Source organism: Heterodontus francisci, chromosome 24 (assembly GCF_036365525.1).
Source record: "Heterodontus francisci isolate sHetFra1 chromosome 24, sHetFra1.hap1, whole genome shotgun sequence".
In the NCBI taxonomy this organism is placed as follows: Eukaryota; Metazoa; Chordata; class Chondrichthyes; order Heterodontiformes; family Heterodontidae; genus Heterodontus; species Heterodontus francisci.
Genome location: NC_090394.1, coordinates 11,771,302 through 11,798,016, shown reverse-complemented (window position 1 = coordinate 11,798,016; position 26,715 = coordinate 11,771,302). Strand labels below are relative to the sequence as shown.

General features: G+C 43.3%; 1 protein-coding gene across 1 annotated transcript in view; it reads right to left on the bottom strand.

Moving 5' to 3' along the window:
* gsg1l (gsg1-like) overlaps positions 1–26,715 on the bottom strand; it is a 413,877-nt gene that overhangs the window by 137,041 nt on the left and 250,121 nt on the right. Inside the window, exon 3 of the mRNA XM_068055680.1 lies at positions 3,657–3,809. Within this exon, the coding sequence (XP_067911781.1) occupies positions 3,657–3,809 (153 nt within the window). The remainder of the gene's footprint in view (positions 1–3,656; positions 3,810–26,715) is intronic.

The window sequence follows — 26,715 nt, the reverse complement described above, 5'->3', positions numbered from 1 at the left end:
ACCATTTGCACAATGGATGCACAAGCCCATCTTTCTGTTCTCTACTCAAACCTATGCTGTTCGCACTTATATCTTCTATTCTTTTTATTCAAGGAAGAATGTCACAAATGGCACTTTGTAAATCAAAAAGGTGGAATTTGATACAATAAACTTTTAACAAAGATTCTAATTATCAGATGAGTGCTTGACAGCCGGAAGTTTCAACCAGAATATTCAGATGACCTGAACTGACCACAGAAAAGGTCAAATTATACAGTCATGAAAACCTCCATTTTAGAGCAATAATTAGTTTTTATATGACAGCTGCATAAAGTGTACAACACAATCTATTGTTAAGCTGCAGTTGTTCCTTTAAGGCCACATCAACTGAATTTCAGTCCACACAAGTTATTCTAAGGCCAATTAGAAATTAATTGCTGTTGGTGAGAGAAATTTGATCATGTGCTTATAAATCTTGACCCCAGGTCAGACGAAAATAGCAAGAACTGACTCTCTTTCCTTTTATTCCCCTATTCTTTTGAGACTGATCGATGGAGATACTGCTCTGACCCACTTCTGCTGGAAATCTTACTCATGGCCTTTGAGAAGGAGATATGGTGAGACTAAAGGGTTTGTGGCGAAAGATTATTTTGTTTCTTTGTACAATATTTTTAATAATGTATAGGTATAAAGCTACTGTTGCTGACATTAGTGGCCGAATATGAAACATGTTTGTACAACATTTTTCTCTCTGTAATTTTAGTGGTGCTGTTAACTGCTAATGTGTGTTTTTCAGCAAATATTCCCAATAGTCAATACTAGACCATAAATCCTGGCGAAGAGTTGTAAAACAATAAACACAAATTAACATTTTCGAAACACACTTTTGGCTATTTGTATTGTGCTGGATAAAAGTTATTATTACATGATTTAATCCAGTATGATTTTGAAAACATTAATTAGATATTAAAAACATTGCCAGGTATTGAATAAACTATAAATAAGTGTAATATAAATCTGAATAAATAGTTATATTCTCATAAAGAGACAAATATGATAAAAGTTTTATACTGCAGATATCAGCAATGGTCATTTTAGAGCAATACACAAAGTGTTTAAGATGTTCTGTAAGATTAATTCTTCCAACTGGCATTCAATCAAAACCATCACCAAACCTCACCATCATTCCTCACCTCATCCTTGTTTTCAAATCCTACATGGCCTCATCCCTCCCTATCTCTGTCATCTCCTCCAGCCCGACAACCCTCCGAGATATCTATGTTCTTCCAATTTAGGCCTCTTGCTCATCTCCCATGTTAATCCCTTCAAAGTTGGTGGTCATGCCTTCAGATGCAGAGAGCCTAATCTCTGGAGTTCCCTACCTCAACCTTTCTGCCTCTCTAGCACTCTTTCCTCCTTTAAGACAATCTGTAAAATCTACCTCTTTGACCAAGATTTTGGTCATCTGTCCTAATGTGGCTTGGTGTCAAATATTGTTTGATAACACTTTAGGACGTTTATTAAATAAGCAACATAAAAAATGCAAGTTGTGATTGTTGTTGACTCTGCCTTCCTCATGTCCACTCCTTGGTTTAGAAACCACTGTTAGTACTATTTTGGAGTTACCTGTAAACCAGCAGATTCTGGGCAATATTACACATGCTCATTAATCTCCAATATTGCTTGTTTCAGAAAGAGGTTAATGATGCCCAGGAGTTAAAATTGCCCAAGCTTCATTTCTGCAGCAGCAACTCACCTTGTCACCCATCCGCTCAAAATCCAACTGCAGTTAAAATCTGGACCATTGTTTAATAACTTGATATGAATCAAGATCCTTTTGAACATGATTAGGTTGATTCTGCAATCCTAGTGAAGAGTGGCACTCAGAGAAAGCATAAGTTGGGAAATTGTGAACCTGCAGCCCATAATTTTCCTATTTGGTCCACTGGCAAATTCATCTATCACTCTAAAGGAGAGATCTTTACACCCTTTACCCAGGGGAACAGGAGTTAAAATCCATGTGATGCACATTTACCACATCATGGCTAATTTAACACTGTAGGCAGGACAAACATGCTTTTTTACAAAAAATGTACTTACCTTTCTGTTGGCAAACTTCCTTTTAAACACTGCTGGAATGCCACTCTAGACCTGGAAATGCTCAGTAGATCATGTACAGAGTAGACTTCACCTAGTTTAAGCCGTAGTTGGCAGCAGAAAATGGGTATTAAGCTCCTGATTAGCATATTCAACCTGCCTATAGATTGTTTCAGCAAAAAGCCCTGGGTACTTGGGAACAATCAGGCGCATAAGACCATGGGCTGGATTTTACAGACCCCCCTGACATCAGGTTCATGGTGAGGGAGCCCAGAAAATGCCTTTGGGAGAGGGTTGCCAGTATGCTGACACTGGGAGGGCCCAGCCCAATATTGCTGGTGGTGGGGAGGCCTCGTGGAGGCTCCCTTCCACTCAACAACAGGACCCCAAATTACATATTTAAATAAATGGAGATGAATGCGTTAATGATACTTAGGCCTCCGCCTTCTGTCCTGGTGCAATCTTCCTGCTGCTTGCCGGCACTCCCGCACCTTCAGATCCCCATCCGGGGAAATGAGGCAGAACACTTGTGGGGAGGGGGGGGAAGGTAAGTTTCTCAGTGCAGTGTTGGGGGGTGGGGGGGAGACAGGGTCAAATTAACATTGTTGGTGTAGGGCATGGTGGGAAGGGTTTTAGGTTAAAGTTTATGCACTTTGTGATGGAGGGGAAGGTCTGGTGGACAAGGTGGGGGGTCGGAGAGGGAAAGTAGTTAATTTAATTGTTATTTAGGGATGGGAGAGGGGCTAAATAAATGTATTTACTTTTTTTCGTTCACTTTAACTTCAAATATTTAAATTTGACGGTAGGGCTCAAAGCCCTTTCAAAACGTTGTCAGCGCCCGCAAACAGGTAGCTGATGCCATTGCCAGGGACGGACAGCCCACCCCCTCTACATGATCTATTTAAATGAGACGCCATGCTTAGGATCGTGGAGATTCGCAAGGGGGGCCGCCATTGCTTTTGCCCTATGCAACTCTAATTTTCCATGCAAAGCCCAGTGCTTGGCCAGAATAAATTTCTCCCCCTAATCTTTTCCAATCTTTCCCCTTTGGATTTGGTCTTCTTGCTCTTTTCCATATTCTCTGCAATGCTTATGCTTATTTTGAGTTTTAAAATTGAGCATGATAATTCAAATGTGGTTTGATCAATGACTGATAGACTGCCGAGCATAACCTCGAGAGACTAGTGCCCCATTCTTCCAGCTATATATCCCAGTGTTCCATTGTTCTTTTTTAATTGCTTTGTCACTTAACCTAGACATTGAAAGTAATAAATCAACATCAAAGTCAGCCCATAAATTATGGGCCCTTCATACTCATGGAATAAACTAGTTAACACATTGCTACACTGTTGTCTATTTATTCAGTGACTGATATGTTCAATGCCCAGAATGTGATCATTACAGTTTGTTATCACTTAAACACTCCTTTGATTCATTCCAGAACACATTTGAAAAGATAAGTCACTTGCATTATCAATATACATGGGTCTTTGTAATTTCTGAAAGAAATCTTGAATGCACCATCAACAGAGGCTAGGCTTTAGTTTTCTGTCAATTAGAGAAATTGAAAAGATACAGACCTGAAAGAACAGTGAAGACAGCAGCAAATGCATTCAGTTTGAGGCCATCTATCACATTACTTGAATGAAAGAGCTCCAGACACATCAGGCTGAAACCAACAACTAATAGCACGATATATAAAACTTCAGAGATGACCGACAACCAAAGAACACCTGCAACACAGGAAATACACACTGAGAAATCACATATATTGGTCGACTACAAGAGCAAATTTGTTATAGTCTGAGCACATACTGGCCATGGTATGAATAGAAATAAATGGCACTCAGCTGTTTAAAGGTAACTTAGCTGTAAGATGTGAAGCTGGCTTAAATGTATGTTCACAAGATGAATTAATGATGGCCCAAACATAAAGTGAAACAGAAATAATTCTGAGAAAATAACTTGACACGTTACCAAATATCATCCAAATACCGAAAACTCTTTTAGATAATATAGAACATGGCTTCTAAAATCTAGAAGTAAAAATCATATTTTCACTCTGGTGATCTCTAAACAATTGATTTATTTTATTTGTTCATGGGATGTGGGCGTCGCTGGCTAGGCGAATATTTTTTGTCCATCGCTAATTGCCCTTAAGGAGGTGATGGTGAGCTGCCTTCTTGAACCGCTGTCATCCATGTGGTGTAGGCACAGTGTTGTTAGGAAGGGAGTTCCAGGATTTTGACCCAGCGACAGTGAAGGAACAGCGATATAGTTCCAAGTCAGGATGGTGTGTGACTTGGAGGGGAACTTGCAGGTGGTGGTGTTCTCATGCTGCCCTTGTCCTTCTAGGTGGCAGAGTTCATGGTTTGGAAGGTGCTGCCGAAGGAGCCTTGGTGAGTTGCTGCAGTGCATTTTGTAGATGGTACACACTTCTACCACTGTGATTTGGTGATGAAGGGAGTGAATGTTGAAGGTGGTGGATGGGGTTCTAATCAAGCAGGCTCCTTTGTCCTGGATGGTGTCGAGCTTCTTGAGCGTTTTTGGAGTTGCACCCATCCAGGCAAGTGGAGAGTATTCCATCACACTTGTGCCTTGTAGATGATGGACAGGCATTGGGGAGTCAGGAGATGAGTTATTTGCCTCAGAATTCCTAGCCTCTGACCTGACCTTGTAGCCACAGCATTTATGTGGCTGGTCCAGTTCAGTATCTGGTCAATGGTAACCCCCAGGATGTTGATAGTGGGGTTTCAGCGATGGTAATGCCATTGAACATCAGGTGGAGATAGTTAGATTCCCTCTTGTTTGAGATGGTCATTGCCTGGAACTTGTGTGGTGTGAATGTTACTGCCACTTATCAGCCCAAGCCAGGATATTATCCAGGTCTTGCTGCATCTGGACATGGGCTACTTCATTATCTGAGGAGTCATAAATGGAGCTGAATAGGTAAATTGGCCATTATAAATTGCCCCTAGTGGTGGTAGGGGAATATAGGGGATGTGGTAGGAATATGGGATTAGTGTAGGGCGGCACAGTGGCACAGTGGTTAGCACCGCAGCCTCACAGCTCCAGGAACCCGGGTTTGATTCTGGGTACTGCCTGTGCGGAGTTTGCAAGTTCTCCCTGTGACCGCGTGGGTTTTCGCCGGGTGCTCCGGTTTCCTCCCACAGCCAAAGACTTGCAGGTGATAGGTAAATTGGCCGTTGTAAATTGCCCCTAATGGTGGTAGGGAATATGGAATTACTGTAGGGTTAGTATAAATGGGTGGTTGTTGGTCAGCACAGACTCGGTGGGCCGAAGGGCCTGTTTCAGTGCTGTATCTCTAAAAAAAAATTGAGCAATCATCAGCAAACATCCCCACTTCTGACCTTATGGTGAAGGGAAAGTCATTGATGAAGCAGCAGAAGATGGTTGGGCCTGGGACATTACCCTGAGGAACTCCTGCAGTGATGTCCTGGGACTGAGATGATTGACTTCCAACAACCACAACCATCTTCCTTTGCACTAGGTATGACTCCAACCAGCAGAAAGTTTTCCCCCTGATTCCCATTGACTCCAGTTTTGCTAGGGCCCCTTGATGCCATACTCAGTCAAATACTGCCTTGACGTTAAGGACAGTCACTCTCAGCACACCTCATAAGTTCAGCTCTTTTGCCTATATTTAGAGCAAGGCTGTAATGAGGCCAGGAGCTGAATGGCCCTGGCGGAACCCAAACTGAGCGTCAGTGAGCAGGTTATTTCTGAGCAAGTGTCGCTTGATAGCACTGTCTATGACCCCTTCAATCACTGTGCTGATAATTGAGGGTAGACTGATAGACCGGTAATTGGCCAGGTTGGTTTTGTCCTGCTTTTAGTGTACAGGACATAGCTGGGCAATTTTCCACATTGTTGGGTAGATGCCAGGGTTATAGATGTACTGGAAGAGCATGGCTAGGGGCGCGGCAAGTTCTGGAGCATAGATCTTCAGTCCTATTGCTGGAATGTTGTCAGGGCCCATAACCTCTGCAGTATCCAGTGCCTTCAGGAACATAGGAACAGGAGTAGGCCATTCAGCCCATTGAGCCTGCTCTGCCATTCAATTAGATCATGGGCGATTATCTACCTCAACGCCACTTCTCCTGCATTATCTCTATATCCCTTGATGTCATTTGTCTCCAGATAGCTATCCATTTCTGTCTTGAAAATGCTCAATGATTGAGCTTCCACAGTCTTCTGGGGTAGAGAATTCCAAAGATCCACCAGCCTCTAAGTGAAGAAATTGCTCCTCATCTCAGTGTTAAATGGCCTACTCCTTATTCTGAGCTATGCCCCCTGGTTCTAGACTCACCAGCCAGGGAAAATATCCTATCTACATCCATCCTGTCGCACATGTAAGAATTCTGCAAGTTTCAATGAGATCACCTCTCATTCTTCGACACTCTAGAGAATACTGGCCCAGTTTCTTCCATCTCTCCTCATAAGACAATCCCGTCATCCGAGGGATTAGTCTAGTGTGTTACGAGGATTTTTTTTTTGTATTAAAACTTAGGATTCTGTGTTTTTAAAAACTGAAAAGGATTTCAGTGGACATTGAGACATCTGCAAATTATTGAACTTTATGGATGTTTTGAAAGGAAGTTCAACAAAAGCTGAATTGGTAAACAAAGACTGGAATGCAGTAATTTCATAGAAACCAGCAGGGGGTTGACCTCAGAGCTACCCTCTATTATGACAAGAGAGAATTCATGACTGGGCATGTGACTTGTTTGTGGAAGGTTTTAGTTTCAGTTTTGAACTTTAAAAAGCCAGTGGATTTGGACATAAAGCAGGCATTTGAAATTTGATTTTGACCTGCCTGGAGATTAGAAGAAGACCCAGAAAAAGTATTACCTCTCTGTAAAGAATCCCTGCATCAAGTGTGGTTCTTGTTGCCTCCTGGGTTTAAGAAATCCTGAATATTGGAAGAAACCTTTTACAGCCATACTGCTGCTGTAAGACCTAAGAAGATCCTTGTTTCTGCACACCTGATGGAAGACCTTATGTGAAACCTTCTACTGTTGAAGTTTTTTGAATGCCTACCTATCACCGACTGTTCAACCTCGCCTGGAAAGTCTTCAAGTGGCATCCAACAATTTGACTTTGGGACACTTCGCCAAACCGAAAAACTTCCTTACAGATCATGACAGCCTAAGTTTTTTTTATTCCTTGTATTCCTATGAAACAGCTGTAAATAAAACTCCTTTATTTCCTGGTTAGCCATTTTTTTGGATGTATGTGCGTGTGCATGAGGGCTAGAGAAAATAAGGAGCTTTAATATCTCAATTCATATATAGATTTACTTTGTTATTAGTTAAGACTTGGTTTTACAATAAACAATTAAATTTTGTTGTTGATTAAAGAAACCTGGTTGGAGTGCTTTAGTCTGGGGACAAATAGAGTATCTAATTGGCTGTTTTGGTAAGTGGGAAAATGTATTGATATGCTGTGACCTGTGGAAAAGTGGGACTGAATTAACAGTGCACTCCTCCCGCCTTGGTCGTAACAGGTGAACCTCTGTTGTACTGCCTATATAGCAAGTATATCCTTCTTTTGACAAGGAGACCAAAACTATACACGATACACAGGTGCGGTCTCACCGAGGCTCTATACAATTGCAACAAGACAGCTTTACTTCTGTACTCAAATCCCCTTGCGATGAAGCCCAACATACCATTTTCCTTCCTAATTGCTTGCTGCACCTGCATACTAGCTTTTAGTGACTCATGAACAAGTACACCCAGGACCCTTTGGACATCAACCCTTCCAAACTTCTCACCAGTTAAGAAAGTGGATCACTTCACATTTATTCACATGATATTCCATCTGCCACGTTCTTGCCCATTCATTCATTCATTTAGCCTGTCCAGGTCCGCTTGAAGCCTCTTTGCATCATCCTCACAACTTACATTCCCACTTAGTTTTGTGTCATCAGCAAATGTAGAAATATTATGATATTTCCCCACCCCCACTTTACTTGTTTAACACTAATGCTTTGTCTTTCAACACACCATTAACATACTGTTTGCCTTTGCTCAGTTATTCTCTGTGATTTTGTCCTATCAACACCTTGCCTTTTGTTATCTCTTGCCCCACCCCCGCTTTACTTGCTTAAAACCTATTACATTTCTAATATTTGTCAGTTCTGATGAAGGGTCACTGACCTGAAATGTGAACTCTATTTCTCTCTCCATAGATGCTGCCAGACCTGCTGAGTATTTCCAACATTTCTTGTTTATATTATTGGAAATATTACAATTGGTTCCAACATCCAAATGATTTAAATAGACTGTGAACAGCTATGGTCGTAGCACTGATCTTTGCACTAGTAACAGTCTACTATCCTGAGAATTACCCATTTATTCCTACTCTCTGCTTTCTGTCTGTTAAGCAATTCTCAATCCATACTAGTATATTATCACCAATCCCATGCACTCTAATTTTGTTTACTAACCTCCTGTGTGGGACCTTATCAAAAGCCTTCTGAAAATCCAAATACACCACGTCCACTGGTTCTCCTTTATCTATGCTACAAGTAATATCCTCAAAAAACCCCAACAGGTTTGTCAAACATGATTTTCCTTTCATAAATCCATGTTGACTCTTCCCAATCATATCATTAGTTTCTAAGTGTCCAGTTAGCTCATCCTTTTTAATAGATTCTAACATTTTCCCTACTATTGATGTCAAACTAACAGGTCTATAGTTCTCCATTCTCCCTCTCCATATACTCTTAAATAGTAGGGTTACATTTGGTACTTTCCAGTCTGTAGGAATCTTTCCAGAATCTATAGAATTTTGAAAGATAACCGCCAAAGCATCCACTATCTCTATAGACATCTCTTTCAATACTCTAGGATGTAGCTCATCTAGTCAAGGGGATTTATCAACCTTCAATCCAGTGTTATGATCAGGTGATAAGCGGTCTAGGGGTTCCCTCTCAGTCTTTGCCTGATTTAACCGTAACAGGTTTTAATTTTAGAAACACCCTGTTTTTTGCTCCCCCTCAGTGAATCCTTGTTGACTGCTCCAATTGTCAGGCAAAGAAAGCAGACAGGTTTCCTTAGATTTAAACAAGAAAGGTAGAAGTTTATTAATCTTAAACTCTAAACCGGTTAACGACTACGAATATGCGACACGACCACGCTAGCATGCGTACACAACAAACACACATGCAGATAGAGACAGAAAAAGTAAAAAGAATAAAGGGGAAAAGTTTGAGGCAATATCAAGATTATTATTACAGTCCTTTGAGTTCAATGTGGAGTCTTTGGTTGCCGGTAAGTCCTGCCCTCGTTGGGGCCCTGTTCACGCTTCAAGTTATTTTGATGTCAGAGTCTTTTCTCTCTTGAGGTTTACGTGTCTTCGTGGGTCCGGTGGGTTGGAAGAAAATGAGAGAGAGAGAGAGAGAGACAGCCAGCAGAGAAACTTCCTTGTTCCAGCTTCAGTTACAAACTCAAGTCAAATTCGACTCCAAGTTGGTCAGTCATGTGACTAACTGGCTTAACCTGCGTTTGTGGATTGTATCATCTTAGCAGTCCCTGGAATGCGCTTCCTTACACCTTCAATATCTGGTGATCAAAATCCATTTGAGTTAGTTGGATTCAGGGAGTAGTACTTTGTCTCCACAAGCACCATTTCTTAGTCCTCCTGTCAAAGGTCTGGTGATCTCTTTAACAAGTTATTTCTTCCTCCAGCAACGCTTTAAAATCAATATTCATATGACAAAATTAATATGTCTCATTTTTGGCAGGCAGGGGTCTGCCTGACACCTCCACACCCAGTGCAGTGAAATGTGGTTTTTTAAAAGAGCATTTCATTAAAAGGGACTAGAGAGAAGAGAAGGACAGGAAAACACACATGCATCTCTCTCATTCATTCAGAACCCTAACAATTGTTACAGCCTGTCTTTTCATGGTAGCAGGGCTGCTTTAAACAGCCCTTTTTGGCATCCCAATAGACATGTGTTTTTTGCGGAAGTTTTTTCTGTTTGCACATTTGCATGACTGCCTAGGGTCTTGTTGTTCTTGTTGCGATCTGCAGGGGGAGGGTTATATTTAATTAGCCCTAAGTTGGAGTTCTGCTCGGCATTGGGGCAGTGGGTGGTTCCACTCTGAACTCTCTTTCAGTGCTTTGGTGAGTCATGCAAGGGCTTTTCATCTTAGAGGATGATTGGTTCCCTTTTTTCCTGGCTGTGGGAGGGTAATTCTTTACTAATCTTCTCTTTGTCCTCTGGAACACTCCTGCCTGCATGTATTTATCAAGATTCTGCTGTACTCCCCTGTGGCACTTCGACTAGGTGAGGCATCATCCTCACCATTTCTCTGCCCTCTTGAGGACTTTCTTTGTCTCTGCAGGTTCCTGTAAATGTTGTTAGCAGCTCTGGTGGGGTTCTTCTACTGTCTGCATTTACAAAGGAGGATGTGGGATCTAACCTTTCAAATATTTCGGGTTTGGCTGACTGGACAGCAGATTCTTCCAGGACTTCATTTAACCTGCCCTCTTGGTCCCTTTTTCCCAGTTCCTTTCTAATCTGCTGCCAGCCTTGTGCCTGTCTGGCCCCTTTTGCTCTTGGCAGGGGTTCTTTATAGTTCACCAGTTCTCTGCTGGAGGGTCCTGCAAACACCGGTACAGGACTTAGGGATGTAGATTTCACTGTAAATTGGGGTTTCCCCTCAACCTGGCACCTGTGGCAACTCCTACAGTACTTCAGCACATTTTTATGGAGTTTTGACCAGTCAAACCGCTGTCTTATGCAGGCTTTGGTTTTTCGCATACCAACATGTACAGCCACTGCAATTTCATGGGCCATTTTACTATTTCTCCCCGGTAACTCTGTGGCAGCACTAACTGGTGAACTACTGTCCACTTCTTGCCCTCAGGTCTGTGAGGAGAAGTCCATTTCCTCATCAGTACCTCATTCTTTAAATAGTAGCAGTCAGGGACTCCCTCTGCTTCACTGTCAGACTGGGCAGCCTGTGCTAACTCTCACTATACTGGGTCAGCTCGCTGAGCCTCAGCTAGGGAAAATTCATTTAATTCATTCCCTGGGTCTTCTAACTTTCCAAAGAAAGTCTCAGACAGACAGACCTCATGGTGATCTGCTGCAGGGCTAATTCAGTCTCCTCTGGGGGAGCTGGTTTGATCATGGCCTTACTCATTACACATTCAGGGAAACTGCAGGGGACCGTCTCCTGACACTGCCCTGTCTCAGACCTCCTGCGGTCTTTCTTTCACTACTGGGGGGCTGCCACCTTCATACCTGCCAAATCATTACCTAGGAGCAGGTCAACCCCGTCCACAGGCAAACTAGGGACAATCCCTACGGTCACCGGTCTGGAAACTAGGTCTTACTCCAGGTGAACCCAGTGTACAGGTACAGGCATACACTGCCCTCCAATACCATTAATCACCATTCTGGAGTTTACTGCACTCTCTGGGGGAAAGATCAGGCTTTTTCCCAGTAAAAGGGATCTAGTGGCCCATGTGACCCTGAGAATCACTATGGGCTTGCTTGCCCCACTTGAGGGGTATGGGGTTACTCTCCCTTCAGACACAAAACCCTGATAACCTTCAAGAATCCTATTAAATTTTCCTGCACTCGCGGTAGACTTCCTGGGTCTCACTCTTACTGCAGTTAAAGCCACAGCTTGTTCTGCTTACTTTCCACCAGGTTCCCTTCTTCACTGAGCAGGTGTGCCCTGATTAACCCCACAGATTTTCCTTTTAGTTTCCAGTAGTTAGCTCTTAGATGCCCTGCTTTATTACAATGGAAGCACAGAGGTCTCCGGGTCTCACTCCTGCTTACAGCACCTTCCTTTTTGGCTGGAGGAGGGCCCCATGTGTCTCCTGCCTTTCTTTTCCTGTGGGACAGCTTGGGCTTCTATTACCTTCTCATCTTTTTGGATTTGTGGGGGTGATTAGGAAAATTTTCCCTGGGCGGCACAGTGGCGCAGTGGTTAGCACCGCAGCCTCACAGCTCCAGCGACCCGGGTTCAATTCTGGGTACTGCTTGTGTGGGGTTTGCAAGTTCTCCCTGTGTCTGCGTGGGTTTTCTCCGTGTGCTCCGGTTTCCTCCCACAAGCCAAAAGACTTGCAGGTTGGTAGGTAAATTGGCCATTATAAATTGCCCCTAGTATAGGTAGGTGGTAGGGAAATATAGGGACAGGTGGGGATGTGGTAGGAATATTGGATTAGTGTAGGATTAGTATAAATGGGTGGTTGATGGTTGGCACAGACTCGGTAGGCGAAGGGCCTGTTTCAGTACTGTATCTCTAAACTAAACTAAACTAAAATGAGAGCAAACTCATCAGCCAGGACTGATGCCTGCTGGGCTCTATGAACCCTTTGTTCCTCTGCATGTGCCTTTATGGAGAGTGAGAGAGAGTTTTTAAATTCCACTGACAAAATTACTTCTCTGACATTTTCATAGCTGAACTGTACTTTAACAGCCCTCAGCCACTGGTCAAAAGCCAGCTGCTTATTTCTCTCAAACTCCAGGTAAGTTTGATCAGCTTCTTAAGAGTTCTAAACTTTTGGCGATAGGCTTCCGGTACTAACTCATATGTCCCGAGGATAGCGCTTTTTGTCAGTTCATAATTTGATAAACTCTCATCTGACAACATGGAATAAACCTCATGAGCATTTCCTACTAATTTTCTGTGTAACAGCAGAGTCCAAGCCTCAGCTGGCTACTTTAACTGCCTTGCCGGTTTTTCAAAAGACACAAAAGAATGTTTCCACATCTTCCTCATTGAATTTTGGGATCAGTTGGGAGAGTTTTAACAATTCTGGACCCAGCACTGAATTACACTTTTCCATATTGGCCATGCTTTCACTGGGGTAACTCTGTCGCCTCCTAATTAACTCAAGCCACCTTAGCTCTCTCTTCGCATTCTTTCTGGAAGGTTCTTTCTCTTTGTCTCTCCTCTCTTGCTTTCTCTCTTTCCTCTCTCTTTCTTTTTTTTCTCCTGTCTCTCTCTTTCTTTCTTTCTTTCCTCAAATTCAAGTTTCCTCTGTTCCAATTGTATCTTTGCTAGCAATACCCTGTCGGAGTCTACTTCTAACCCTGTTTCTGCTTCTTCCGATTCAAGGGAAAAATGGTTCGCCACTAGCCTTAGGAGTTCAGACTTTCTAGCCTTGCCACGGACAGTGATCCCACACTGCTCAGCCATTTTCCTCAACTCCTCCATAGACAGTGCTTTTACCTTATCCCAAGTTACTTCACCCTGGCTTGGGGAGCTACTAGTTTCAGTCACAGGCATGTTAGTATTCTGGCACATACGACCACAAGAAAACCTGTATTGAAATCTTTTCTCTTTGTTTGGGATAAATTTGGCTTTACGCTTCCAATTTCTCATTTGTCTCTGGGTCAAATCCAGGATGCAAGCCCACAAATTTCTGTTACGACCAGTTGATAAGGAGTCTAGGGGTTCTCTCTCGGTCTTTGCCTGGTTTAGCCATAACAGGGTTTAATTTTAGATACATGTGTTTATAGCTCCCCCTCAGTGAATCCTTGTTCACTGCTCCAATTGTAAGGCAAAGAAATCAGATAGGTTTCCTTAGATTTAAACAAGAAAGGTGGAAGTTTATTAATCTTAAACTCTAATCTGGTTGACAACTACGAATATGCGACGCAGCCATGCGAGCATGCATACACAACAAACACACGCGCAGATAGAGACAGAAAAAGTAAAAAGAATAAAGGGGAAACATTTGAGGCAATCTCTGGGTTTGCTTGTTTTATGATGGATCCAGGTAAGTCAATCAACACAATGTATTGGGGCACTGAATAAAGGACTGATGGTCTCCAGGGGTTACTTGGGAAGGTTGTTGTTAACCAAGGCTGCATATTGGAGGCCATTCACAGGTCCTTTGGCCCATCGTGTCTGTGCCAGCCATCAAGCACCTATTTATTCGAATCGCATTTTCCACTCCTTGGCCTGTAGCCTTGTATGCTATGTTATTTCAAGTGCTCATCTAAATATTTCTAAAATGTTGTGAGGGTTCCTGCCTCTACCACCCCTTCAGGCAGTGTGTTCCACATTCCAAACACCCTCTGGGTGAAAAAAAATTTCCTCAAATTCCCTCTAAACCTCCTGCCCCTTACATTAAATCTATGCCCCCTGATTATTGATACTTCTGCTAAGGGAAAAGGTTTCTTCCAATCTACCCTATCTATGCCCCTCATATTTTTGTATACCTCAATCAGGTCCCCCCTCAGCCTTCTCCGCTCTAAGGAAAACAACCCTAGTCTATCCAGTCTTTCTTCATAGCTGAAATGCTCCAGCCCAGGCAACATCCTGGTGAATCTCCTCAGCACCCTCTCCAGTGCAATCACATCCTTCCCATAGTGTGGTGACCAGAACTGTACACAGTACTCCAGCTATGGCTGAACTAGCATTTTATATAGTTCCATCATAACCTCCCTGCTCTTATATTCTATCCCTCAGCTAATAAAGGCAAGTATCCCATATGCCTTCCGAACCACCTTATCTACCTGTACTGCTGCCTTCAGTGATCTATAGACAAGTACATCAAGGTGCCTCTGGGTCTTCCTAGGGTCCTACCATCCATTGTATATTCCCTTGCCTTGTTAGTCCTCCCAAAATGCATCACCCCACACTTCTCAGGATTAAATTCCAGTTGCCACTGGTCTGCCCATCTTACCAGCCCATCTATATCGTCCTGTAATCTAAGGCTTTCCTCCTCACTATTTATGACACCATCAATTTTCATGTCATCTGTGAACTTACTGATTGTACCTCCTATATTCACGTCTAAATCATAATGTGCACTACAAACAGTAAAGGTCCCAGCACAGATCCCTGCGGTACACCACTGGTCACAGGCTTCCAATTGCAAAAACAAACAACCGTCTACCATCACCCTCTGCCTCCTGCCACTAAGCCAATTTGGATTCAATTTGCCAAATTGCCCTGGATCCCATGAGCTCTTACCTTCTTAACCAATCTCCCATGCGGGACCTTATCAAAAGCCTTACTGAAGTCCATGCAGACTACATCAACTGCCTTACCCTCATCTACACATCTAGTCACCTCCTCGAAAAATTCAATCAAGTTTTTTTGACATGATCTCCCCCTGACAAAGACACGTTGATTATTCCTGACTAATCCCTGCCTCTCCAAATGGAGATTAATCCTATCCCTCAGAATTTTTTCCAATAGTTTCCCTCCCATTGATGTTATACTCACCGGCCTGTAATTACCCGGTTAATCCCTGCTACCCTTCTTGAATAATGGTCCCACATTCTCTGTCCTCCAGTCCTTTGGCTCCTCTCCTATGGCCAGACAGGATTTGGAAATATGTGTCGGAGCCCCTGCTATCTCCTCCTTTGCCTCACATAACAGCCTGGGATACATCCCATCTGGACCTGGGGATTTATCCACTTTTAAGCCTACTAAAACTGCTAACACCTCCTCCCTTTCAATGCTAATTTGTTCGAGTATATCACAATCCCCCTCTCTGATCTCTACACCTATTTTGTCCTTCTCCGTAGTGAACACAGAAGAAAAGTAATCATTTAAAACCTCATCTACGTCCTCTGGCTCCACACGGAGATTGGCACTATGGTCCTTAATGGGTCCTGCTCTTTCCCTGGTTATTCTTTTGCCCTTCATATGCCTTGAGATTTTCCTTTATCTTGCCTGCCAGTGTTTATTCATGCCCCCTCTTCGGTCTCCTAATTATTTTTTTAAGTACCCCCGACACTTTCCATACTCTTCTAGGGCCTCCGCTGTTTTCAGGCCTCTGAATTTGCCATAAGCCTCCTTTTTTTCCCTTATCCAATCCCCTATATCCCTTGACATCCAGGGTTCCCTGGACTGTTGGTTCTATCCTTCACCTTTACGGGAACATGTTGGCCCTGAACTCTCACTATTTCCTTTTTGAATGACTCCCACTGGTCTGATGTAGACTTTCTGACAAGTAGCTGCTCCCAGTCCACTTTGGCCAGATCCTGTTTTATCATATTGAAATCAGTCTTCCCCCAATTCAGTACCTTTATTTCCAGTCCATCTTGATCCTTTTCCATAATTACCTTAAATCTTACTGTTATGGTCACTATCCCCAAAATGCACCCCCACTGACACTTCTACCACTTGTCCAGCTTCATTCCCCAGGATTAGGTCTATACCACCCCTTCTCTTGTTGGACTTTCTGTGTGCTGGCTCGAAAAGCTCTCCTGGATGCACTTTAAGAATTCTGCCCCCATTAAGCCTTTTGCACTAAGACTATCCCAGTTAATATTGGGGAAGTTATTTTTACACCTCTCTGAGATTTGTCCACAGTGGCGCAGTGGTTAGCACTGCAGCCTCACAGCTCCAGGGACCCGGGTTCGATTCTGGGTACTGCCTGTGTGGAGTTTGCAAGTTCTCCCTGTGTCTGCGTGGGTTTCCTCCGGTGCTCCGGTTTCCTCCCACAAGCCAAAAGACTTGCAGGTTGATAGGTAAATTGGCCATTATAAATTGTCACTAGTGTAGGTAGGTGGTAGGGCATTATAGGGACAGGTGGGGAGGTGGTAGGAATATGGAATTAGTGTAGGATTAGTATAAATGGGTGGTTGATGGTTGGCACAGACTCGGTGGGCCGAAGGGCCTGTTTCAGTGCTGTATCTCTAATCTAATCTAATCTGCTTCTCTTTCTCTCCCTGACTGTTTGGAGGCCTGTAGTACACTCCCAGCCAAGTGATTGCCCCTTTTTTTTTAAGTTCTACCCATATGGCCTCATTTGAGGAACCTTCTAAGATATCATCCCTCCTTATTGCAGTAATTAACATTTGTGCAATGCCACCTCCTCTTTTACATCCCCCGCGCCGTCACGCCTGAAGATTCTGTACCCTGGAATATTGAGCTGCCACTCTTTCCCTTCCCTCACCCATGTCTCTGTGATAGCAATAATATCATATTCCCATGTGTTAATCAATGCCCTCAATTCATCTGCCTTACTTGTAAGACTTTTCATGTTAAAATAGATGCAATCCAGCCTTGCATTATTTGCTTGTGCCTTAACAGGTCTAAATTTGCTCTGCCTGCCAGGGTGACTTAATTTCTCTTCTATATTTGACTGTGCATCACCCACTACTGTACCTCTATATCCCATCCCCCTGCCAATTCGTTTAACCACCTCCCCCCCCACCCCTGAACAGCACTAGCAAACCTCCCAGCAAGGATGTTGGTCCTGTTCCGGTTCAGGTGCGACCCCGTCCAACCTGTACATGTCCCACCTTCGCCGGAAACAGATCCAGTGATCCAGGAAACAAAAGCCCTCCCTCCTGCACCATTTCTTCTGCCACACATTCATCTGCTCTATCTTCCTATTCCTATACTCACTAGCACGTGGCACAGGGAGTAATCCAGAGATTACAACCTTTGAGGCCCTGCTTTTTAATCTGCTACCTAGCTCCCTAAATTCTTGTTGCAGGACCTCATCCCTCATTCTACCTATGCCATTGGTACCAATGTGTATCACGACCTCTGACTTTTCACCCTCCCCTTCAGAATATCCTGCAGCCGGGGAGGCAACATACCATCCTGGAGTCATGTTTGCGGCCACAGAAATGCCTATCTGTACCCCTTACGATAAAATCCCCTATCACTATAGCTCTCCCACTCTTTTTCCTCCCCTCCTGTGCAGCTGAGTCACCTGTGGTGCCACAGACTTGACTCTTGCTGCATTCCCCTGAGAAGCTATCTCCCCCAACAGTATCCAAAGTGGAAAATCTGTTAGAGTGGGAGATGGACCCAGGGGCCTCCTGCACTACCTGCATAGTTCTTCTACTCTGTTTGGCGGTCACCCATTCCCTTTCCACTTGAGCAGTCTTTACCTGCGGTGTGACCACCTCCCTGTATGTGCTATCCATGATGATCTTAGCCTCGTGGATGCTCCAGTGTCCCCGGCCGCCGCTCTAGGTCCGAAATGCGGATTTCAAGTAGCTGCAGCTGGAGACACTTCCTGCACAAGTGTTTGCGTCGACACGGAAGTGTCCCTGGCTTCCCACATTACACAGGAGGAGCACTCCACGCTGCTGATGTCACTGTAAGTCTTTTTTTCCCCCTTTGGAACTCAGCACGCAGAGACACAGGCAGAGCTCAAGATCCGCCTCCTCACAGGTCCACCTGCTGACTGCCGCCACCGCTCTGGTCCAAGGTAAGTCACTGGAAATCAGAATCTTGTTCTCAGTACCAGTCAAGTGGCTGGTGCCTCAGAGGCTGATTTCCTCAATGCAGAAGCACAGACTTCATCAGCTCCTTGCAGAACGCATCTACTTTGTGGGATCAGGCTACCATGGAGCAAAAAACAAAAATAATCAGCCTGTCCAATATTTATCCAAGGACATGGTGGAGGGAGAAATTGTGTTATGCAGCACCACGTTTTAAGCATTTTACAGCCTCCTGATGCTTGTAAATAACATCCGAGATGCGTGCACGCACTCCTGATGGGAAGTGTGCCAGACACCATCTTGGTAAAGTGGTTTGTGTGCAGATCACCACTGACCACCAACAACATACAGAACAGGCAGATTATGACATCAATCAGTGAGTAATGCTGTGTTGATGCCAGCACTGTCATTTTTGAATGCCAGGCTTCACCATATGCCATGTCTCAGTCTCGTGGAGCTGAATACAACATTAAATGGAATGATGGATTTCCCCTGAGGGTCTTTATGGAGCAATCTTTTACCTGAACTTCAGCGAGGCCCAATGCTCGAGATGTTTTCACTGCACTAGAACGGTTGTGACTGAAATTTGCCATTTGCTGCAGCCACAACTGCAATCTCAGAGTGGGGAAAGGACGGGATTGCGAGTGGCTGACAATGTAACTGGCTCTTAACTTTTATATATCTGGCTCAGTTTAGGTTGCTGCTCGAACTATAAGCAACATTTTGCAGTTTGCAGTATACTTCTGCACAAGAGGGGTTACTGAGGATACACAGAGAGACAGCTTCATCTCATTCCCACTTGCTAGAGACAAGTAGATGGAGTGAACTCAAGGGTTTACATGGTGCAGGGTGTCATTGGTTGCGTACATATTGCCTTGTGTGCACCTCATGTAATCCCGGCCATTTTCATGAATCGATAGGAATTCCTCAATGTACAACTGGTGCGTGACCACGAGCAGAGCATCATGCAGGTGAATACCCGGTATCCTGGCAGGAGTCACAATTCCTTCATTCTGAGGCAGTCCTCTGTGCCACCTGTATTTGACCCACCACAGCAAACTAAAGGCTGGCTATTTGGTGACAAGAGTTATCCTCTCATGACATGACTCACGATCCTGTCCTGCAATCCATGCACACATGCAAAGTAGGCCTACAATAAGAGCTATGCTGCCACAAGGAACATTATAGGGCACACCATCGATGTCCTAATCAATGATTCCACTGCCAGGACCACGCTGAGGGAGTCCTGCAATAATCAGTTGAGTGGGTATGGAGATTTGTGGTAGAATGCTACATGTTGCATAAGCTGGCCATTATAAGGAAACAGCCCTCGACACCACCTATTAGAGAAGCTGAGGAGCAGGAGCATGAGAAAGAGAAGGAAGTGGAGGAGGAGGAAGTGCAGCAGGAAGTAGAGGAACAGGAAGAGGAAAGGAAGCGACAATGCAGACCCCTTTCTGCCCGGGTTCTCTGTGATTAAATAATTCATGAGCAATACCAGTAACCTCAGCCACCCCTCCCCAGTCACCAACAGTCCCACATTCCTTACCTTTCCTCTCCTCTATCACTGACCATCACATTGTCCTCTTTCCAATATCACAAAAATAAAAAAAAATAAAATACACATTCCAATTCAAATTTATAAATTCAATCATTTTATAATGTGTACAAAAATAAACCAATCATCCATGTGCATGTCTTCCATGTGCCTCTGCTTCTCCTAGTGCTCCTACGAGGTGCTTGTCCAGTGGCTGCAGCATGGGTTGTGGAAGGCTGCTGACCTCCAGCTGAGGGGACTGCAGATGAGCTTCATGATCAACCTCAAGCAGTTCTGGGCCTGAGGATCTGGATTTAGGCTGCACCATCTCAGCATGAGCTGCAGCAGTCTGGGCTGGCTGGCTGACAGGGCAGGTGGGTGCAGGAATTGTTATGAAAGTGCTTCCATTTTTAAATATTTTTTGAGGACTCATGTTTTAGAATTGTGGAGATGAATTCATTGGAGGACTGAAGTGATTCCATAGATGCTGGACTTTTTTTTTAAAAGGGTCACTGGAAGGATGCTGTTTAAAAATAACATTTACTGGATGTCATAATAAAAACAAGAAATGCTGGAAATACTCAGCAGGTCTGGCAGCATCTGTGGAGAGAGAAGCAGAGTTAACGTTTCAGGTCAGTGACCCTTCTTCAGAACTAGCAGGTATTAGAAATGTGAAAGTTTTTAAGCAAGTAAAGCGGGGTTGGGGCAAGAGATAACAAAGGAGAAGGTGGAGATAGGACAAGGTCACAGAAAATAACCGAACCAGAAGGTCATGGAGCAAAAGGCAAACAATATGTTAATGGTGTGTTGAAAGACAAAGCATTAATACAGATAGGGTGTTAATGGACTGAAGACTGAACAGCCACAAGCACAAACATGAGAAAAATACAGCGGGTAGATAAACTGAGCAAACTAAGATAAAATAAAATAAACACAAAAATAAAACAGAAAAAATAAAAAATAACTAAAAATAAAAGTAAAATGGGGGGCCCGTCATGCTCTAAAATCATTATACTCAATGTTCAGTCCGGCAGGCTGTAGTGTGCCTAATTGATAAATGAGATGCTGTTCCTGGAGCTTGTGTTGATGTTCACTGGAACACTGCAGCAATCCCAGGACAGAGATGTCAGCATGAGAGCAGGGGGGAGTGTTGAAATAGCAAGCAACCAGAAGCTCGGGGTCATGCTTTCGGACTGAGCGGAGGTGTTCCGCAAAGCGGTCACCCAGTCTGCGTTTGGTCTCCCCAATGTAGAGGAGACCACACTGTGAGCAACAAATACAGTATATTACATTGAAAGTACAACAAGTAAATTGCTGCTTCACCTGAAAGGAGTGTTTGGGGTCTGGGATAGTGAGGACAGAGGAGAGAGGAGATGTCACATGTTACTGGATGTTACATGTCTTCAGCTAAGTAAACAACAGGTGCCTTCTGACTATGGGTGTTGTTTACAACATAAATGACATGTCAAGATTTATGGTGCTTAAGAGTAGGTTTCATTTTTTGAATACTGTTTTGAGTCAGCTGGAGGTCAACCTGCTAAAATGGAAGACCAGTTCATCGTTTCTCTACCTCTTTGAGAAACCCTGAGACTCAAGTGTAAGAAATAGAGAAACCGAAGCAGCATTTCTCCTGAGAAGCTTCTGGAAGACTTCTTCTCGCTATCTTTTGAATGATCTGCTTCCGCAACAATCCCAATGACCTGTCTATGTGTACTCGGATGCCAGACTGTATGTTATCTGGAACATAACGTATCTTATCCTTTTTCTTCAAGAATTAACAAGTACTTTGGCCAAAGTATCTTTATTCTTCCTTTAACCAGTGTGTGTGCGTGTGTGTGTTAGGTATTTAGAAGGGAATACATATATATATTTACGGTCATATTTCAAACTGTGTGTGAAAGCTTTGCATCTTTATTTACTAAGTCTTGTTTTATAATAAATTAATACTGTTTTTGTTTACTAAAGAAACCTGGTTGGTGGATTTTATTCTGAAACTAAATTCGCTAGACTATATAATTGGCTGCATCGGTAACTGGGTACGCATTTAAATATATGTTGTGACCTGTGGAGAAGTGGAAGTAGAGAAAGATAGTGCACTCCTCCCACCTTGGTTGTAACATATAATTGGGGGCTCTGTGTGGGATAAGCCAAAGCCAATGACGCACAATTGTAAGTGGGGTAATAATAATTGAAAAGGGGAAAAGGAAAACACCAGGTATCTTGTGCATGAGAGTAAAGTTTACACTACCGGAATGGCTTTGTCAGTTGCTACGAACTTTCTGGGGATGGAGGACTTACTGAGTGATTTGAAAATCTTCACCAAGGCTAGGCTACAGGAATTGGCAGCAAAGTTGGAGTTAGAGTTAAAACCAGGAGTTAAGAAAGCAGACATAATTGAAGTAATAGCACAGCATTTGAAGTTGGAAGAAGGAAAAGGCAATCCAGATGATAATTCAGTTGAATTAGCTAGGATTCAGTTACAGATAAAGCAGCTTGAACAGGAAAGAGAATTGGAAAGAAAACAAAACTTGAGCCTGAACAGGAAGAAGAAATGAAAAAACTTGAACTAAAATTTCAAAAGAAGAGAGAAGAAAGGCAAGAAAGCAAAAGAAAGAGCGAGGGAGAAAGAGAAAAAGAAGAAAGGGAGCAAGAAAGGGTATTCAAATTTTTTTAAAGCTGTAACTAAAAAAATAGGGTGGTCTTGATCTCGCTGAAAATTCTAGTGAGGAATGAACTGATTCCAGCCCAGGACCCAGTGGAGAGCTATTTAAATTTGGGCACTTACTCCCGAGGTTTGAGGAAAGGGGCGTAGAGGTATTTTTCATCTCTTTAGAAAAGATAGCTAGACAGATGAAGTGGCCAAAGGAAAGCTGGAAACTTTTTATGCAAAGCAGGTTGATTGACAGAGCTCATGAAGTTTATGCTATGCTTTCTGAGGAGGCTTCTGCAGATTATGAGATGGCAAAAAAAGCTATTCTCATTGCTGAAGCTTATAAGCAGAAATTTTGGAGCCTCCTGGAACAACCTGGGCAGAGTTATAGAGAATTTGAGAGGTTAAAGCAAATTAACGTTGATCATTGGATGTGGGCACTAAAGGTAGAGGCCACATATGAGACCCTTAGGGAAATAATTCTCCTGGAAGAATTTAAAAGTTTGAAAAGTTGGTAAGAACCCACGTAGAGAACCAGAAGGTTTCAACAGCCAGACAGGCAGCTGAGACTGCTGATGATTACAAGCTTGTTTACAAGCACAAACCCTTTATCTGTCACCCCCGCAAACCCGAGAAGGACAGAAGGTGGGAGGGTGAAAGGAAGGCAAGTAGCTGGGGACAAGAAGGGATAGCTGGGAATGTCCTGAGATTTCCTCTTCATGCCAGAAAGGAAGATGCTGATGGTGGAAGTGAGGTCCAAAAGCCTAAGTATTTCCATTGCCACAAGGTGGGATAACTTTGTGCAGAATGCTGGAAGTTGTTGGGTAAACCCATGGGACTTATAGGGGTGCACACGGCCAATGCAGATAAAGGGGCCCTGACTAAGAGTATGACAGATCAGGCTATAGCTCTGACTGCAGCTGAAAGCACAAGTACAAAACTGCTGTGAGTGAAGGGGAGGTGAACAAGTTACCTGAGTGTTTTAGGGAATTTCTGTCAAGAGGAAAAGTAATTGCTCCTCTTTTACTTCCTCTCTCCTCACCATCCAAGGCTCCAAACACTCCTTCTAGGTAAAGCAGTGATTTACTTGTACTTCTTTCAAGTTAGTATACTATATTCGCTATAGTATAGCGGTCTCCTCTGCATTGTGGAGGCCAACTGTAGATTGGGTGACCGCTTTGCAGAACACCTCCACTCGGTCTGCAGGCATGATCTTGAGCTTTCGATTGCTTGGCATTTTAATTCTCCATCTTGTTCCCATGTCCACATTTCTGCTGCAGTGTTCCAGTGAAAATCAATGCAAGCTTGAGGAACAGCACCTCATTTTCCGATTAAGCACTCTACAGCCTTCTGGACTCAATATTGAGTTCAATAATTTCAGACCATGAGCCCCATTATTTTTTGTTTATTTATTATTTTTATTTTTATATTTTATTATCTATATATTTTCTTCCTTTTTATTTATTTTTCAACCATATGCTAGTCTTAAAATTATTTTTCATGTTTTTGTTTTTGTACAGATCTGTTCATTTTTCTGCTATTAGCACTCTCTCTGGAATCATGCTTTATTTTTTCCTGCAACTATTTAGCACTCCATTTGGATTCTGTTCCATGACATTTTTCATTTAATCTCTTCCCCCCTCCATGCTATCACAGTCCTTCCTTCTTGTTCCTCTTCCCCCCTCCCCCCTTTCACTTGTTCAAAGACTGTTACATTTCTAACTTCTGCCAGTTCTGAAGAAGGGTCACTGACCTGAAACTTTAACTCTGTTTCTCTCTCCACAGATGCTGTCAGACCTGCTGAGTATTTCCAGCACTTTCTGTTCTCATTTCAGAGTTCCAGCATCCACAGTATTTTGTTATTATTTGACTGTATCTGTGTCTCCACTGATCAGAGTTCACTGTGTTTGATTGTTTAAGCCTAGCTGAAACTGAAACTTAAAGAGCTAGGTTGGAACGATCTAGAAAGAGAGACTGCTCTGAGAAAGGCATTGTACTGAAATCTTGTAAGTGTTGAGATATTTTAAAGTACTGTGAATAAACCAATTGGTGATTTAATACAAGTATGATATTTGCACTGCTCCGAGATAAATCAGTTGTAAAATATCCAATACCCCAGCATAAACATAGCACCTGCCAAGTCATGACTTGACATCTATCACTATTACTTCACTGCCACTAGGTCAAAATCCTGGAACGTTTTACTGAACAGTACCTTGACCACAGCTGTTGGAGTATCTGCAGGAACTTAGGTGGGCAACCCAGTCTAGACAGTATTTTTCACAGCCCATCCTGGGTGATGGTTTCAAAGGCCTTTGTGAGGTCCATGAAGGAAACATATAGGCACATGTTCTGTACCCTGCATTTTTCTTGGCTCTAAGTATAAAGACCAAAATCCACACTGCCTCTCAGGGAGAGTTTCCTTCGTGATTGTTTGTACAAATCTGTTTAGAAGTATTCTTGTTAAGATGTTGTCTGCAATAGAGAGCAAGGTAATCTCTATGTAATTTGAGCAGCCTGATTATGCCCCCTTGCTTTTGTAGAAGGTGGCAATCACTGCATTGTGAAGATCTTGTGGCACTGTCTCTTTCTCCCAGCAAGCCGCAACAGTTCTGTGAGCTTGTTGAGGAAAGTTCCACCTCCCTGCTTGTAGACCTCTGCTGGAAAACCGTCGATTCCCGGGGCATTGTGGGATTGCAATAGTGTGATAGCACTTGCGATCTCTTTGCGGGTCGGGAGTTCATCCTATTCAAACTTTAGTTCCCTTTGTGGTATCCTCACCATCAAAGCTTCCTGTACTGTCCTTAGGTCCCCAAAGAGGCTCTTAAAATGCTCTGATCATCGAATCATGGTGACCTCTTTGTCAGTAAGCAGGGCCTGCATCAGGTGGGATGGTCCATAAATGGTGTTCAAGGATTCATAAAAAGATCTTATGTCACCGCTGTCTGTCTAACTCTGTGTCTTCTCTGCCAGTGCTGGCCACCAGTCATTTTGAATGAATCAAAGCTTGGTTTATACTGTACTGAAGGCTTTCCTATAAGCAGCTTTTGCAGATTGGTCACCTGGTCTTGCAAGAAGTTTTGTATAGGAGGAGTGTTTCTTTTGGAGAAAATCTTGGATTCCGGAGTCATTTTCGTCGAACCAGTCCCTGTTTTTTCTCACCGAGTAACCAACCACTTCCCTGAAGAATTGATCGCAGCTGCTTCCACTGTTCACCCAGGTCTGTTTCAGTGCCTGGGAACATGCTATCATTGAGCTTAATTTCCAGTTTGCCCGAGTTCTGCTTTAACCTCCGCAGACCTAGTCGGTGAACTTGGAGGTTCTTTGTTACTCCGACAGCTGCCTGTAGGACAGAGAGGTGGTGAAACTGAATGGAGCACTTTCTGACAGCTTCATTACCCCCAATGGTGTAAAATAAGGGTGTGTTCTTGCACAGACCCTCTTTTCCAAATTCTTCAGCATGATTCTTTAGGAGACCAAGAAAGATTTGACAGAGGGTATTTACATCTACTTCCGAACAGACAGAAGTCTTTTCAATCTATGACAACTCTTGGCACTTACAAGGAGCACAGAAGTGCTCATCTTGGAACCTCTTTTCACTGTTGATTGTGCTCTTTTTTGTCCACACACTGTAAGCACTAAAGCATATTGTGAACTGTTTTTCAGAAGTATCAAAGTCAGTCAGCCTTACTGTCTGCCTGAAGGAAATGGAAGTGCTGTTCCAACCCCCACCCTGTAAAAATTACAACCCACCACAGATCAATACTCATGACGAAAGTCTCAACACTGTTGATCAATTCACATATCAGGCAGTGTTATTTCAAATAATGGCTCCATCAGCAGTGACATTGACAATCGCTCCTTTGGTTGCCTCTCTAAACAAGTCTGGAAAAATCATTCCCTGAGCATTTCCGTAAAAATCCAGGTGTACAGAGCTGGTGTTATCACTACCCTGTTGTATGGCACAGAATCTTGGGTCCTACACAGTAAACAAATTAAGCTCCTTGAACGCTTCCATCAATGTTGCTTGCACTCCATCATGAATATCAAATGGCGGGACTACATCACAAATATTGAAGTCCTTAGAAGAGTGAATTTATCCAGCATTGAGAGCATTCTCCGACAATGACAGCTGTGCTGGACCGGGCATGTGTCACATATGGAGAACACCACAAAAGCAATTCTGTATGGTGAACTGTGCCTCGGGAAGCGGAATCAAGATGTTCTGTGAAAACATTTCAAGAACCAGCCGAG